Consider the following 15528-nt stretch of genomic DNA (forward strand, 5'->3'; position numbering starts at 1 on the left):
TATGTAGTGTATTCCTACAGATGCTCAGGTACATTGGAATACATTAACCCAAGAAACTAGTCTAGCATGAACAGGGCCAAGTATGTGTCGAGGTGCCAGAGATAAACTGAATATTGGACACATTTAAATGCACAAGCACACTCGGGGAGCTGCTGGATACCTGAGCTAGGATTTCTCAGCCCCTACATTGTCCCTCATCTCGGAGAAAAACCTTTGTGTGGCCAGTTTCTGTAGGGGGCGTTTGTGGGTTTTGAGATACAATCAAAACGCAGACAGAGGAAATGCAAATGTCATTCAGCTCCCTTTCATTGTCAGGAAGGACACATGAGGATAAAACACTGTGCACTGAATCCTTTCCCCTATTATGTGTCCTACTGCTTTTGTCCTAATTTATCCCATTCATAATTTATGTACATGTGTATTGTTTCCCGATCAGCAACTTTAAAGAATAAGTGAAAATTATGAAATGTTTTATTAAACAAGTTGTTAATAAAAAATGCAGGTGGTGTCAGACAGCCAGTACCAGTTCTGTTCCCTCCACATAGCACGAGTACTTTAAAGGGCACAGAGAAAAACGAACCCAGCACTTGATGTCTATTGTTTCCTTCTCTCACACCCCCCAAGGAGCGAGGGGAGGAGAAGAGAGCTAATTAGAAATGGCCTAATCCTGCCCTCCCCGACTTCAGCGGCAGCGGGATCGGGCCCCGGTTCATTCCGGCACTAGCAGCCCTTCGGCGGGGTCCGCCCTCTCCGGAGATTCGCCGCTACTTCGGCTGCCTCATGGTGCCTCGAAGTGCGAGGAGAGGTCCCGTCCTTCGCAAGGAGAAGGGAGACGGGGGGAGGGAGGCGGCCGCCCAGCGTGCTCCCTCCGCGGCAGCCCCGCTCCTCGGGCAGCGCCGGCTCCTGGGAGCTCCCCGCCTCTCTTCCACCGTCTCCAGAGACCACCGAGCCCGGGCTTCCTGCCTACCGCGAGTGGTACGGGCGTAGGCGGCTTATCCCGGCGCAGGTGAGGAGCAGTGCGGGCCCTTGTAAGTGCGCTCCTGGGCACCCGGGGAGAAGTTGCTCTCGCCCGCACGAGTATTGAACTTGTCCTCAATCAGGGGCACGCCGGCTGCTCCTCGCCGTGCTCAGAATGTGTTCAGCCCCACAGTTCCCCGCCCTGAAAACACCCAGACTTCCTCGGTTAACCCCCTGACAAGTCGCTTCCCTCTCCCCGCGGAGAAGGTGCTGGTGGGAGAACGGGTAACTGAAAGCAAAGGTTTGCTGCCAGGACGGAGCGAGAGAGCTGATAAACATGTCAGCACCCATTCCCGGCTCGAGGCTTTCCTTCCCTCTGGATCGCTGAGAAACAGAGGCAGGAATCCCTGGAAAAATCTTGAAGTGTTTTTCCAACTCCAGCCGGAGAGATTGAGTAGGGGAAGAAAAGGAGAGAAGGGGGGGAGGAAAGAGACCGAGAGAGAAAACCCTCGCAGCCCTAATTTAATCTCTGAAAACTCCAAGGTATAAAACCACCCACTCAGCGCAGCCAGAAAGTGCAAACGAAGCGTCACCGCCAGGTACTCGGCTTCCCCGCTTTAATAGCGAGAGCGCTGCCCCCGTTAGCAGGGAATTCGTTTGAAAAAGGTTAAGACAGCTCCTCTCCTCACATACGGTGCCAAATCCCACTCTCCCTAATGCCTTCAGGGATTAACGGCATGCACTGACGACCAGAAGGAATATAAAGGACCCGATCCAGAAGACGACAACTGGCTCCCGCAGGTCCCCTTCTCGAATCGGCCTTATTGCCCGACAAGGAACCCCGGATATCTCGGCAACGTAGGCACCTGCCCCCTGTCCGTGTATTCCCCGCCAGCAGCGGGTCAAATCCCGCCTGAGCACCCCCCCGGCTGCTTGTGCCCGCTCTCAAGACGGAAACACCATCAACTCTCTTGCTACTTTGAAAAGCGAAAGCCTGTCATATGCAAAACAGATCTCCGGACTTCCTGCCCCAGATCAACGCCCGGCAGTCTCCAGTCATTCATTTCACGCAGACCTGCTTCCCTTCCTCGCCCTTTCGCTCCTTCTCTCTCGCACAAATATCGAGGTGTGCCGGCAGTGCCCCTGCTGCCCCGCTTCCTGAGCGCCCAGTGCCGCCCCCCCGCCACTCAGCCGAGAAGCGCGGGGGCCGCTTCGCTCCCCCTCAACGAGATATCCCAACTCCGCGGAGATTCGCGGAGACAACTCCAAGCCGCGGCCACAGAGAGCATGTGTGTGTGTCCCCTCTCCTTGCCGCCCTGGGCCAGTCCTTCCCCCGCCGACCCGAGAGCCAGCCCTCCTGGACCGCGGGGGCAGGACCGCTGTCAAGTGCGCGCACCCCCGCGGGACTCCGCCGGTGCCGTCCCCGCTCTGCGCTCCGGGAGCGACGGGCAGCCTGCTGCTGCTTCTGCTGCCGCCGCCTTCCCGCCGCCGCCGCCTCCCCCCGCCCCGCGCCCGGGCGCCAATTAACCGGCGAGCGAGCCGAACAAATTTTCTTTCCCCTCGTTAATTTCGGCGCGAGCCGCGGGGCTGTGTGGCACAAAACGCGAGCGGGGCGCCGGGGCAGAAAGAGGGACGGGAGGAGGGACCCGCCGGGAGGCTGCCGGCACCCAGCTCCGGTTGGCAGCCGGCGCCGGAAAGGCGCCTTTTTTTCATATTTAAACCACGCGGAATATGTACATTTTTGATTCCTACTTACGCTTTCAGGGGGTTGTGAATGACAGTCGCCATTTTGCTACAATGTAACAGAATATTGTGTCTCGGAGTTCTAAAGGTTCGCTCAGGGGAAGCGGCCAGCCAATCAGCGCGCGGCATACCGGCCCGCCGACCAATCGCGCGCCGCGGGCGGAGCCAGGGCTCTGCTAGTTATTAGGGGAGCTGTCAAAGCCCAGAGGTCACTCCCTCTGCCTGCAACCGGCGGCGAGCAGGTCTTAAAGGGGCAGCGCCCGCCACCGGGGCTGCCGCCGCGCCGGGGCACAGAGGGGGCGACGGGATGCTGTCCCGCAGCAGTCCGACTCTAGCCCTAGCGGACCGCGCCGCCCCGTGACAGGGAGAGCCGCGCTCGCTCCCCGTCCTCTCACACTGGCGTCGCTGCTACCCCTCGTTCAGCGGACGGCGTGCCCCACCGGGGAAACCAGCGCGCGGCGCCCCACTCGCTCCTAACGCTCCCCCGTAGAGTCCCTCCCAGGATGTTTCCCCTCCCTCGGGAGCCGTTCTCCCCGCCGAGTTTGCGGGAGCCTCTGGAGTTGGCAGTGGCTCCAGGAGTGTGCGGCTCCCGCTCCCCCTCCCCCAGGAATGTCCCTTTCCCTGTCAGTCAGCCCAGCCCGCAGCCCCTGCGCCCTTACATAACGCACGACGGCCGGCCCGAGCGGCCGGCCCTCGCCGGCTCTCCCGCAGACCAACTTCTGGTCCGCCAGTAACCGGTCCTAGGGCCCCCGCCCCGCTTTCGGCATAAGAAGACCGGGGTGGGGGGACGAAGAGCCCTGACCCGCGTTTCACCAGACATGTGGTCCTGTGGTGAGATAGCGAGCGAGACGCTGGACCCCGGGAGTGCGGCGGGGCACAGGCAGAGTCCATTCCTGGGGACGCAGCAAACTCCAGGAAGTCTGGGCTTACCTGCAACTAATTACAGGAGTTTGCAAATGAATTATGGAGCATGACCTAAGTGATTTAAGAGGAGCCAATCCTGATCTCACTTGCAGAAGTAAATCCACTGAAGTTCACAAAAATCACACCAGTGTAAATTAGGCATCAACAAGAACAGAAATAAATGAAAAGTTTTCTTCTGCAAAATTAATGTGAGCTTTGTCACCTAATACTAATCACATTCTCTTAAAGGTCTTGTCTCTCTTCAGGAGTCCTCTGTCCCCTGAAAAACCACAGCCACCATCACCACAACTCAACCTGCTTCTCCATTGTTTGTATTTACATAACCAGAAGAAACTCACTCAACTATAGACAGTTAAAACACTGCTGTAAAAGCAGTAAGAGAAGAGAGTACAGAACCAACTTGATTCACAGCTTAATGAAAAAATGTAAGGATGGAAGTGATGACGTTTGTGAGATATCCAGGTGCTAACAAAATCTTTGTTAACTCTTTGACATTAAGGATAAATCAGAAGACTGGGGGGGCGGGGGGGGGGGAGGGGGAAGATAACATTTTCTAGGGTGCCTCTTTCCAAAGCATTGTCTGCTCGAGCTACTAGGTCAAGCTAGGTACTGCACCAAGCATACATCCCTGGAGGGAATCCTCTCTTCCATCAAAGCAATCTAAGCCATTTGGTTACAGTACAGGCACTGCTTAGGAGAAGCAAGCTTTCTGTCAGCTGGAGACTTGCCAAGACACTGAGATCTATCCCAAAACAGTTCTGGGAAGCAGTCACAGGACCACAATCTTTATGAATGTTTCCATTATCATATTACATTATATTATTTAATATAATAGTAGCCCAGGTGACATTGAAAGTGGCTTCAGACCCTCCTGTTCAGTTCTCAGTGTTCACAGGAAAAGCTAACCACAATCTGCAGAGATGATGAACACACTGCACAGAAACACAGGTCTTCACTGTGACCTGGCGACCCTGAACTAGTGACCTCTATTGCATCTCACTGAGGAGGACTTCTGGTGCAACTTTTCATATTGGCATGATAGTCACTTAATGGTAAACACCAACCAAATCTGTACATTTACCCTAGGACAGGCAATATTCACTTGTGGGATATCAACAACTTTGCTTCATACAAAGAGAAGACAGCCTGCAAAACTGGAAGCAGATTCATGCTAGTGAGGGAAGGCACCAAAATTCAGCCAAGCTCTAGAAGGCCCTCAGATACTCTAAGGTAAACTGGTGACATTTTCAGAATTAAAAAACAAAACAAACCCAAAACCCACAACACAAAACCACACACCACCACAAACACACAAACACAACCCACAAAACACAACACCCCTGTCTAAGGCAATTTTTAGGAGTCCGAGTTCCTCTGGTACTGTTTGATTGGATATATAGACCCATTCCTGTTCTGCAGGCAAAGAGCTCTTGGCACAGCTTGGCAGGGAGCATACTGCAAAAATGGGATTAAGCTACAGATGTGCTTCCCTTGCTCCTCCTGTTATTCAGACTTAGGGCCTTTATCAGCTACCAGCAACAGTGAGAACAGCCACAGATGACCTTGGATTGTTGATAGTCCGTTTCCCAGACAGACCCCATGTTACCAGCCAGGAGAAGGTCAACAGCGCTGCCTCACTCAGATGAATCTCCAGCATGTCCAAGGACACAGCTGCCACATCAGAAGCAGTGGGAAGTCTCCCCCACAGTAACAAAGACATCAGGCTTCTCTCACGTGTCCATAGTTTTCCTTCAGTGTGTTTCACATAGAATTCCACAAGTTAGACTACTGCTTTAGCTGGAAAACAAGGCACAAAGCACTGAGTGGTGTTCCACTTCCAATGAACAGTGTTACTTATTCATATATTCACTACCTTCAAGTAAGGGAAACACCACAGACCTATATTAATAAAACTCTTATGCCACGCTGTAGTTACTCTCATCCTCACATATACACCACTGGTCATGATCATCATCAACCAAACAGTTCTGAATGAAATTTTTTAGTTTGTTATGGTTTGGTTTTTTTTCCTCCTGATTTTCATAGTATCATAGTATCAGTCAGGGTTGGAAGGGACCACAAGGATCATCTAGTTCCAACCCCCCTGCCATGGGCAGGGACACCCCACACTAGATCAGGCTGGACAGAGCCTCATCCAGCCTGCTCTTAAACACCTCCAGGGACAGGGCCTCGACCACCTCCCTGGACAACCCATCCCAGGGTTTCACCACTCTCATGGTGAAGAACCTCCTATCTAGGGTACTGTAAGTCACTAGTCAATAGTGCTACTGTTGTTTGCTGAATCCAAAGCACACTTCATCACATATACACCAAATTCCAGCCTGGGGATTTTTAAGTTCCTACTTAGTAGCTAAGAGTTTTATTCAAACCCACTGGAAACATAACAAGGACGATGTGGCATAAATACTTTAAAAGGATTTGGCATGAAAAACCTAGGTGAGCGTACTTTTAACAAGAGGTTGCCAACTGTTTGAACAGTCACCATTTAAATTAAAAAAAAAAAAAAAAAAAAAAAAAAAGGAAAGGTAAGTTCTGACAGAACTATTGGCATAAAATCTACAAAAGGGGTTAGAGTAAGCAGGGCTTTAGAAGGCAGAACCCTCCCCCCTCACCTCCAGCCCCCAGTGTAAAACTGCAGCTGGTCTCTACCCAGCTAGAACAACAGCAGAGTCACTTCTTTCCATTGGACCAAGAAGAGTCATGTCCCATGGATCATACTGCTCCCCTCCACATCCATTTCTATTTCAAGTATTTGCACTATTTACACAAGGCAAGTTCATTGATACTGTCTATGAGGTGCTGAAAAACATTCCTGCTCAGCCTGCAAAGCCTTATTTTGGCTAATGATCTTCTACTATGAGAGAGTTTTTACCCTGTACTTGTCTCCTGCTTTCCTTTTTATCTGGACATATTTTAATGAAGAGTTACTCTTTTCTGAAGTGAAGCAGAGTTAGGTTCCTACTTACCCATTCCTCAACTCTTACAAATGAGAAAGTGAAACAAACTAGACACTGGAAGCCACAAATTTAATCTTGCTATGGAGGGGAATATAAAAGACAAACCATTGTTAGTCTCCCAGAAGCCACATGTGTGGCTTTATTCAGCTAAATATTCAGATATTTGCAGTGATGCACTATTTCCTTCAAACACAGTAATATTCAAAAGACCAGACTCATGTAGGTCTAGCAGCCTGCTCTGCCTGCTGTACTGTAGCTTGGTACAGTGAAACAGGGCCCCACATGAACAGATATCCTGCAACAGATTTGAAGTCTTAACCCCTTTTTATTTATTTAAAGCTGCGCAGGCATCTCTCACACACTGTTTCTTGTCAGCCCTCCTCCTCACTTTCTTTGATCTTTACCAATAGTTGGATAGCTGAAAGAGGTGGGAAAGATATCAGTGTCGATGTTACAGACTCAACACCAGCCTTCTACAGACACATCACCAAAAATTCTATGCAGTCAGCATAACAAAGATAACTCTGGAGCTACAGGGTAAAAAACGGTGCAAACGATTCATTCTTCACAGATCACGCTCCCAAAACATGGCCTCACTTAAAAAAAAAGTACACATTTTAAAGCAAAGTTTCACCTTTATAGCTATAGAGCTATTTTTGTATTTCTTCAGGTTGTCTTGATTTCAGGCCTGATCTGACTTCCCCAAGTTTTCGTTCTGTATTCACTATTCGGTTCTCCAACACATTACACCTGAATTACATCTATGCTGAGGCCTGGGCCGCATCCCCTTTCTTAATGGAGTGTTCCAACAAAATAAATGTATTTAACACTAAAAATGAGTCTCTACTTTGAAGAAGTACATTGAGGCATCTAAAATTATCAAAATCTTAGGGAGACAGAAGTTCCAAGGAAAAAAAAAATTGATTTAGCTTTATTGCTAGAAGATCCTTTATGCCACTATGGATTGCTCTTGAATTTATCAAACAATGGAAAACAATGTTAAGAACAAAAAGGAGAATACAAAACATTATGGTAAGCACTGCAGTACCATGGTGATAGTATGAAAAGAAATCTACACATGCTCTGAAGAACACACATACAGGGACTACGGTTATCCTCTCCACGAGGAACATCACTGATACAATTTAGATGGGACAAAACTGAATTCCTATCATGAAGCACAAGATTTACATGTCCAGAGCCACAGGTCTGCCTGCCTTGTTTCTTAAGTTAGTAACTAGTTTGGGGCCGGGGGGGGGAAGTGAACCCTTTAGGATTCCTTTTCACTCTTCCTTGCATTAAAGGTAAGGAAAAGTATTTCTACATCTACATCCCTCAATGGGATACCAAGGTGGTGCCCTGATTCATGAGACAATGCTGTGTCTCCTGTATCCATCTATTCTTAGTGCAGGGCTGAAAGGGAAGTTCAAGGAGATGCCTCAAATCTTAGAGGGAGGGAACAGATTGTCTAGATCAGGACATAATTACATGGACAGATTTGATGCTCCAAATAAGTTCCCCATCATCAACTATGGATGGAGGATTCTACCTATCTATATTTTTAAGCACCTTTAGACAGATTTCTAATGTGGCCTAAGAGTGCTGCAACATGTCTTCCTCCCGCCCAGGAGAAGAAAACAGAATGTAATAACTTGCTAATCAATCTTACCTCTAATAAGCACAGAGCACACACTGTAATTATGATTCTAAGACAGGTTTAACATTTGGATTGAGCATAATGAATAGCACTCTACCTGAGAAAATTAACAGCTCGGAAAAACAAACTGCCACATTCATCCTAAAGAAGTGTTAACTTTGAATTTTCCTGTTGATTTGAACAGCTTCGCCTTTCCTTCATTACTGAATAGACCACCTCAAGGAAAAGGATCTATATTTCACTGTGACTATTTGCTGACTCCACTATGGAGAATTTTTTTTTTTCCTAATAAAAAGTAGGCAGAAGAGAGCTGTCCAGGCACAGCTTGAGAGAAATTACCTGTTTTCTTTCAGTACTCAAGCTTCCTTGTTTATAGAGTGTATTCTGGTCTTTATAAAGCCAAGGCAATATGCTGTCCTAAGCAGGCTCCTCTTGTAGGACATACAGGAGTTGTACAGCTTACAACAAAATCAGTCCCTTTTTTTCATGGTTATTAAACAAACTACACAGAAAACCAGATTTAGCCAGAAAATGTCTCACCAGCTAACCTTTTTCAGTCTAATACTGCTCCTGAAATATTTTTATTTCTAATATTCCATTATTTTAGTAACCCCTTATACAGTTTCTCCTCCTCTTCTATACAAATGGAAAAGAATTACAGCATTGCAGCAGCTTTTATTTTTTTCCCCTCTTCTGTTTTGTTACATGATTTTCAAAACAATCTGCAACTTAAAATATCTTCCACTTTTAGTTCAGTGTAGGAAAAATAAAACCTGATGGGACGGCTGAGGTGAAAAGGAAAACATCCACATAAAGAGCAGTTTGGAATTAGTGAGGGGATAAGAAGGCACTAGCTCATGTTATTGCATTGATTGGCCAAACACCAGAGGAAAACGCAAGCAAAACCCAAAAAGGCTGTTTTGTTTAGCTGTGCTTTAAATCCTGCTAGGTAGAAACAGATTTAAAAGTATCACAAAATTGTTTTTCCATTTCCCATCCAACTTCATTTTGGTAGAGGGAAACAAATGAAAGGTACAGACTAACCTGCCTAAAATACCAGTTTAGGTCAACCTGATTTGCTTGTGGCAATTGGTGACTGCAAGTTTCAGCAGACACATGCAGTACTGGTGCAACACAAAATTGATCCTGGGAACCTATTACAGAAAGTTATTGCAGTCAATATCATCACAGTGGATCCTGCCCCGATTTACTTGCCCCCAAATCTTCCCAACAACTTGCACCCGTAGACCTAACCTGATACAAATTTCCCCAATCCAAACAGGTTCTCAGGCCAGAATTCTCCCCTTCAAAATAACTTTGCTAATACTTTAAGAGAGATGGCCACATTAGTAAAATCCCTTACGTAAAAACTGCACTTCCAAGGCAGTCCATTATTTGTAGAGATTTTTTGTTTGTTCTCTTGGTTTTTTTTCTTAGACAAGGGTGGAGCAGCTTTGCTGTCAGGACTCCACCTCCTAATGCAGAAGCCACCTCACCAGCAGGAATTTCTGCCATAGAATTCTTCTCCAGCCATCATTCTCACACATCTAGGTCCTTGTGTCAAGCCTTCCACAAAAGTTCAGGATTTGTCTTGAGCTGACAGGCCTTTGCTGAGACCATTACTCTGTGCTGTCTCAACAGAAAGTGGCTAAGAGTTTGTCAAAGTTCACTATGAAATTCCAAGCAAAGAAAAAGACTGATGTAAGGCTCATATTTTTGCTGCCACTGATGCTGCCTATTAGGCTATTTCTAGCATTATCCTCCAGAGTCCATGTGCCATTCCAAGAAAGATGGCACAGTGCAGGATTTACCAGGTATATGCATAGGGCCAGATTCTCAGCTTTTATCTGCACTAACATGGCTCTACTGACTTCAACAGCAGTACTGCTACTATTTACCCTAAAATCCAGGTTAACACAGGCATCATTCCAAAACCCAAAGTTAACAGCTGTTACCAGTAATCTTAAGCAAGCTACAGAAGCTCTGGCTTCCTTATCAGGATGTTCAAATCTCAGAGCAGAAGGACAAAAAGGATTGCTACCCAAGAGCAGTATCCAAGCATAAATACAATCTCATCACACAAATCTTATGTTCTCTTCCATGCCAGCTGTGCCACATGCAGAAAATCCAAGTTCCCTACCCCACTATTCCTTCCAGTGCCTGCTTGTGATGGGAACATTTTTGTCTCCTTCTTTTAAAGGTCAACAGCCAGGTAGGAGCACACCAGCCTGTACATTTGAAAAGAGAAGCTATAGGTATCTCCAACGTGAGAAAAATTCCCACCAAATATGACCAAAGGATCTCACAGCATTTAGAATGCTGTGGCACCTGTCATGCTCAGGGGTGTCAAGCACTACAGCTTCTAAACAGAGCAAAAAACTTGGTTAAATCTGGAGTAAGATCATTCACCTACTAGGGACAGTGTCTTATCTGTGTAGCATTCTGCACACACTTGCAAAACCCAAAAGGTTTGCCAACCTCACACACAGCAGAATGCTCCCTCCCATCTGGTCTCTATGGCAAAAGCCCTTATGAAATAGGATTTAAAGGCAGGAGAACAACTTTGATAGAGTAAGAAAAGTCTAAAAAGAACAATATTGCTGCTGTTGCTAACACAAAGTGGAATAGCTTACAAAATTATTCTGTTACAGGAGATTCTCCCTGCCTGGGTGCTGCAAGCATCAGCATCTCACTATAAAACGCTAACACTGGGAATCCAGCCTTCAAGAACCCTGTGCAGCCAGTGGCCACAAAACAGAGCCTTATGATTGGTCCTTACCCAGTTTACAAATCTTCAGAAATGGTATCAGCATAATGGACCTGTGTTCTTTTCCACTCCCTTTTGGCCATGAAAAAGCCTTCTAACTCTTTACTAACCACTGGACAGTTCTTCTCCAAGTTGTTTTTATTTAAAGTTCTCCTGTCCCCACACAGTATTAATTCCTAGCAGCAACCATGGCCATTTGCTCTCCTCATTCTTCAAGACATAGGGTATTGGCCAAATCCACTTTGAGGGAATGGAAGGATAGCAAAGAATGGTCTGAAATATACTTGCATTTGCTGTGGGTGAGAGGTGCTTATTTCTTAAGATCACTCTCTTATCAGACAAGCCATGGATTCCCTTAGTCTATTTATACACTTGGAATAGTTCACCAGCTACACTTTTCACAGCTAAATCAATGCCCACCTCTTGAAACAGATTCAAGCTTCTGGAGCACGAAGGTTACACAACAAGGGTCAGTATGCAAACCTAGTGCCAGAGACATGCAGCTGTTTCCCTCACTCACACGTCCTCCTCCTGATTACTGAACATGAGAATCCCACTTGTATTCCAGATACGAATGTAAGCATGTTATATTCCAAATCGGGGCACTATTCCAAACTGGACTGCTGCATACATCCAAGTCTGGCCTACTTGTTAGCATAGCATCAAGAGTGCTGGGACAACAGACATTCATTTTGCAGTTATTACATATTTGATATGGGTGGTTGGGTTTTTCCCCCCGCTCTGCACATATACTCTAACCCATCAGCAAAGCTTTGTTTCCAGGCCATATCCTTCCACAAATATCCTGATAACTCTGCTTAAAGACTTCGGGAAGCCTTGTGCTGTTTTCAAAAATTATATCAATGAAAGTAGACTCTGGTTCAGCAAGACACTAAAATATTAGTCCGTATATAACCACTCAGTTGCTAAAGGTGAGCTACACTTTTAAATACCTCATGGAAACAAAACTGGAAAGAACAGCAACAGAGCTGTCAGACAGGATGAGAAAATAACTTAGGAAGCAATGGCTGCTGAGACTTAGATACTGTAAAGAAAGGATCTAGAATCAGAGTAGGATTATTTATACAGCTAATAGAGAGTCACTAAGGACTAAGAAACTGTAACTATAGGATACCTTGGAAAAGCAGGCTGGAGTACTTCAGAGTGCTACAATCTTCATGTGTAAGCCTAGATTCACATAGCTTAAATCCATGTGTGGCCTTGTGACTAGTGTTTCCTATTAGGTAACGTAGGAAATTCTTGGATTCAGAGGCCTAGCTTTAGTCTCCTTGAGGCAGAATGGTTGGGCTACAGATGCTTGAAACAAACAGCAAAACCCCTGCCAGTCAGATTCTGTTCCCACTTGTAATACGTAATTCTAACCTAAAGGCTTGGTTCTGCCAAAGCTGGCTTCAACAGGAAAGAAGGGTTGTCCAACATTGTCACAATCAAATCCAGTTTGCACTGCCAGCAGGATTTATTCTGCATTTATAGTGGTGTAAACTAAAACAGAACAGCACCTCTGTTTATGCACAAGTTTTAAAACATATGCATGCTGAAACCTTGTGTGCAAATGTTCATAGAGCGCTTTCATAAAGTATATCCAGTACAGAAACTGGTACTACCTAATGTCAGGGTTGAGAGTTAAAAGTCCTGGAAAGAATTAGCATTGATTTATATCCATGGGGTAATTTTTGTTTGTTTGAACAATAAAGTAGTAAAGAGTTTCAGCATTTGAACAACTTAATAATTTCTAACAGTGAGAGCAAATATGGTGCATTAAATTTAACAATAATAAGGGTGAGTGGCTGTATGTTTTCACAGCTTTGAAATTCAGATGAGACTGAATTTGGTGTTAAATACATGACTTCACTTATTTTCTGGGGAAAAACAGACAAAAATCCCAAGACAACCCCCACCACAATAGTCTAAGACACAAAAAATGCCATTATAAATCTGTTGGGATCTGGTAACTAAATTCAGTCACAGAACCACAGAGGTTGGAGGGGAACTTTGAAGATCATCTAGTCCAACCCCCACCTGCTAGAGCAGGGTCACCCAGCATTCCATTTGTATTGCTGTAGTATTTGCTCTTCAACCAGAGGTTGCTGTCACAGCAGAAGAGCAGAGCAGTGCTCCTCTGGGCTCTGTATTTCCCTGCCAATGCACAAGGCTGGTGGAGCAGAGGACAGCAGAAAGGACTCAGCACTGCAACCAACAACTGTATTATAATGCAGTCTACACAGAGAAGTTGAAATAAAACCCTGAAGAAAACCTTTGTTCTGGCATCTCCTAAAGTTTTTGAGGGAAACCTTGACACTACTTTTATTAAATATGACATATATGGAATGATATCTGTATACCTATTTCCCCAGCACATTGAACACAAAGCAGGCACTAGGACAGAGATTACACCTCAAGAGTTCTATTCTGACCAATCTTTGTGCATACACACAGACAGATGCTCTCCAGCATTTGGGCATGCACACACATGCATGAACAGAGATCTACAGGGTATCAATGAACATATGAAGTCAGGCTGGAAGCTTGGGGACAACCTCCAAACTACATCCAATAACTTTCGAAAACATAAAATTCATGCCACATACACATCATTATTAGTTTTCCCTCTTCACTTTACTAGTAGAGAGATATTCCTTGAAAGCAAGTTTAAGTGTTTTATCTGCCTTTGCTCTGCTCACTTGAAATCATAGTTCTGGTTGTACCACTTTAATTATTCATACAGCAGCCAGCTCTGATTTTACAGGGGTGATGGATGATGGTGCTGCTTCAAGAAGAGCCCACGAAGATCAGAGGAACAACTACACAGGAAGTAGCATTTTCATGCCAAACTTTATATAGTCAGGAAAAAAAACAGGTAAGAGAAAACATACAAGACATCTCTGTGAAGTTTTGTGTGGTTTGGTTTTGTTGTTGTGTTTTTTGCTTGTTTGTTTTCCACCATACAGTGATCTTCCTACAAAGATTAACAACCGGTAGTCAGGGTCACTCAGACTTTACTATGTATGTCTATCAAATAACATGGAACTCGTTAGTCACAGCCTATAGAGCCAAAGAAGCGCCCAAGACATTTATTTATTTATTTGAAGCTTTCTATCACAAATAAACCAGTTGCATATTTAACTGATTTCTGCCACAAAATTACTCACCTTATGACTCAAAAAAATGTCCAAACCAACAATAGCAGCCAGTGGAAACTCCTGACAAATGCAAACTTATGATTTCAAGATCACATTTCTTATTTTAGGAGTCCATACATTATGACACTGTTTCCAGTCCTTAAAGTAGTTCCAAGCTTATTATTGACAGATCACAGTATCACCAAGGTTGGAAGAGACCTCAAAGATCAAGTCCAACCTGTCACCACAGACCTCATGACTAGACCATGGCACCAAGTGCCATGTCCAATCCCCTCTTGAACACCTCCCGGGATGGTGACTCCACCACCTCCCTGGGCAGCCCATTCCAATGGCGAATGACTCTCTCAGTGAAGAGCCTTCTCCTCACCTTGAGCCTAAACTTCCCCTGGTGCAGCTTGAGACTGTGTCCTCTTTCCTTAAAGCAGAAAAAAAAAATACCACCAATACTTTTTTTTTTCCTTTTTTTTTTCCTCCCCACTCCAGACTAGAAAATTTCTTCCTCCAAGAACAAAGGGTAAACCAAACATGCAGCACAATCAATTTTCTCCAGGGGAAAAGAAAAAACAATTTAGCAGTCTAAACACCTCCAGTCTTTCTACTGAGCCCAACTTCTACTGAAATGAATGCAGCTTGAAGACTACTATCCATGAAAAGGGATGTGCATGCACGAGGTCTCCTATAGGCAAGCAGGTGGTGCAGTAGGATTAAGCAAAATGCAGTGGAAATGCCAAATAGATGAAGTCCTGTAATTTGTCCATTACCATGAGGAATATTAAAGGCCATAGTCAAGTTACTACACCCAAAACCAAGAAGACAGGGACTGATTCATCCCTAATGATTAATTTAAGTAGTCACATCATGAGTCTGACCCAGAATGCTTATACAGTACCAAAACCTGTAACGTGCACATTACTCTGATACTTTAAGTCTCGGTACTTTAAGGTTTGTTTCGTCTCAGCAAAATGAACTGAAGAGACTCACTCTGTGTTGCTTGAGAGATCCAAATGTTCTTAGATAAGAAACCTTTAAATGTCATTCCAGGATTTAGCACCCAGTCCACATTCCATAAAAATAATTCTAGAGAATTAAATAGGCTTTGCATCAGATCTATCAGGGTGTGTCCTCCTACTCCATGGCCAGTCTTGCCTACTCACTAGTTATGCCATGACGCACAGCAAATCTGAAGCTGTCAACAGCTAGTCTGGTTGGCCGGCTGAGCAAGCTGGGCCAAGTTACCACAACAAACTATAGTAGCCAAGTGTCATGCTTACTGAAAGCTTTACAGGTGAAAAAAGCTGCGTGTAACAGCACCAAAAGGAGCTGCTGGGCTACCAAGCAGGA

The 15528-nt window shown here is 45.4% G+C and overlaps 1 protein-coding gene across 7 annotated transcripts in view; it reads right to left on the reverse strand.

Moving 5' to 3' along the window:
• DPF3 (double PHD fingers 3) overlaps positions 1 to 15528 on the reverse strand; it is a 208751-nt gene that overhangs the window by 177745 nt on the left and 15478 nt on the right. For 3 of the 7 annotated variants that reach the window (XR_010990279.1, XR_010990278.1, XM_068162152.1), the window contains exon 1: positions 2714 to 2829. The exons of 1 other annotated variant lie outside the window; for it this stretch is intronic. Coding sequence is in view for 3 of the 6 variants with exons in the window: in XM_068162152.1 (XP_068018253.1) it covers positions 2714 to 2829 (116 nt within the window). In the remaining 3 variants the exon portion in view is untranslated. Of the gene's footprint in view, positions 1 to 2713; positions 2830 to 15528 lie in introns of those variants that run through there. 3 more of the 7 variants (XR_010990280.1, XM_068162151.1, XM_068162150.1) reach the window with 2 other exon arrangements.

The sequence above is a fragment of the Melanerpes formicivorus genome, unplaced genomic scaffold (genome assembly GCF_026170545.1).
Source record: "Melanerpes formicivorus ecotype bairdi unplaced genomic scaffold, bMelFor1.0.p_v2 SCAF_62, whole genome shotgun sequence".
In the NCBI taxonomy this organism is placed as follows: Eukaryota; Metazoa; Chordata; class Aves; order Piciformes; family Picidae; genus Melanerpes; species Melanerpes formicivorus.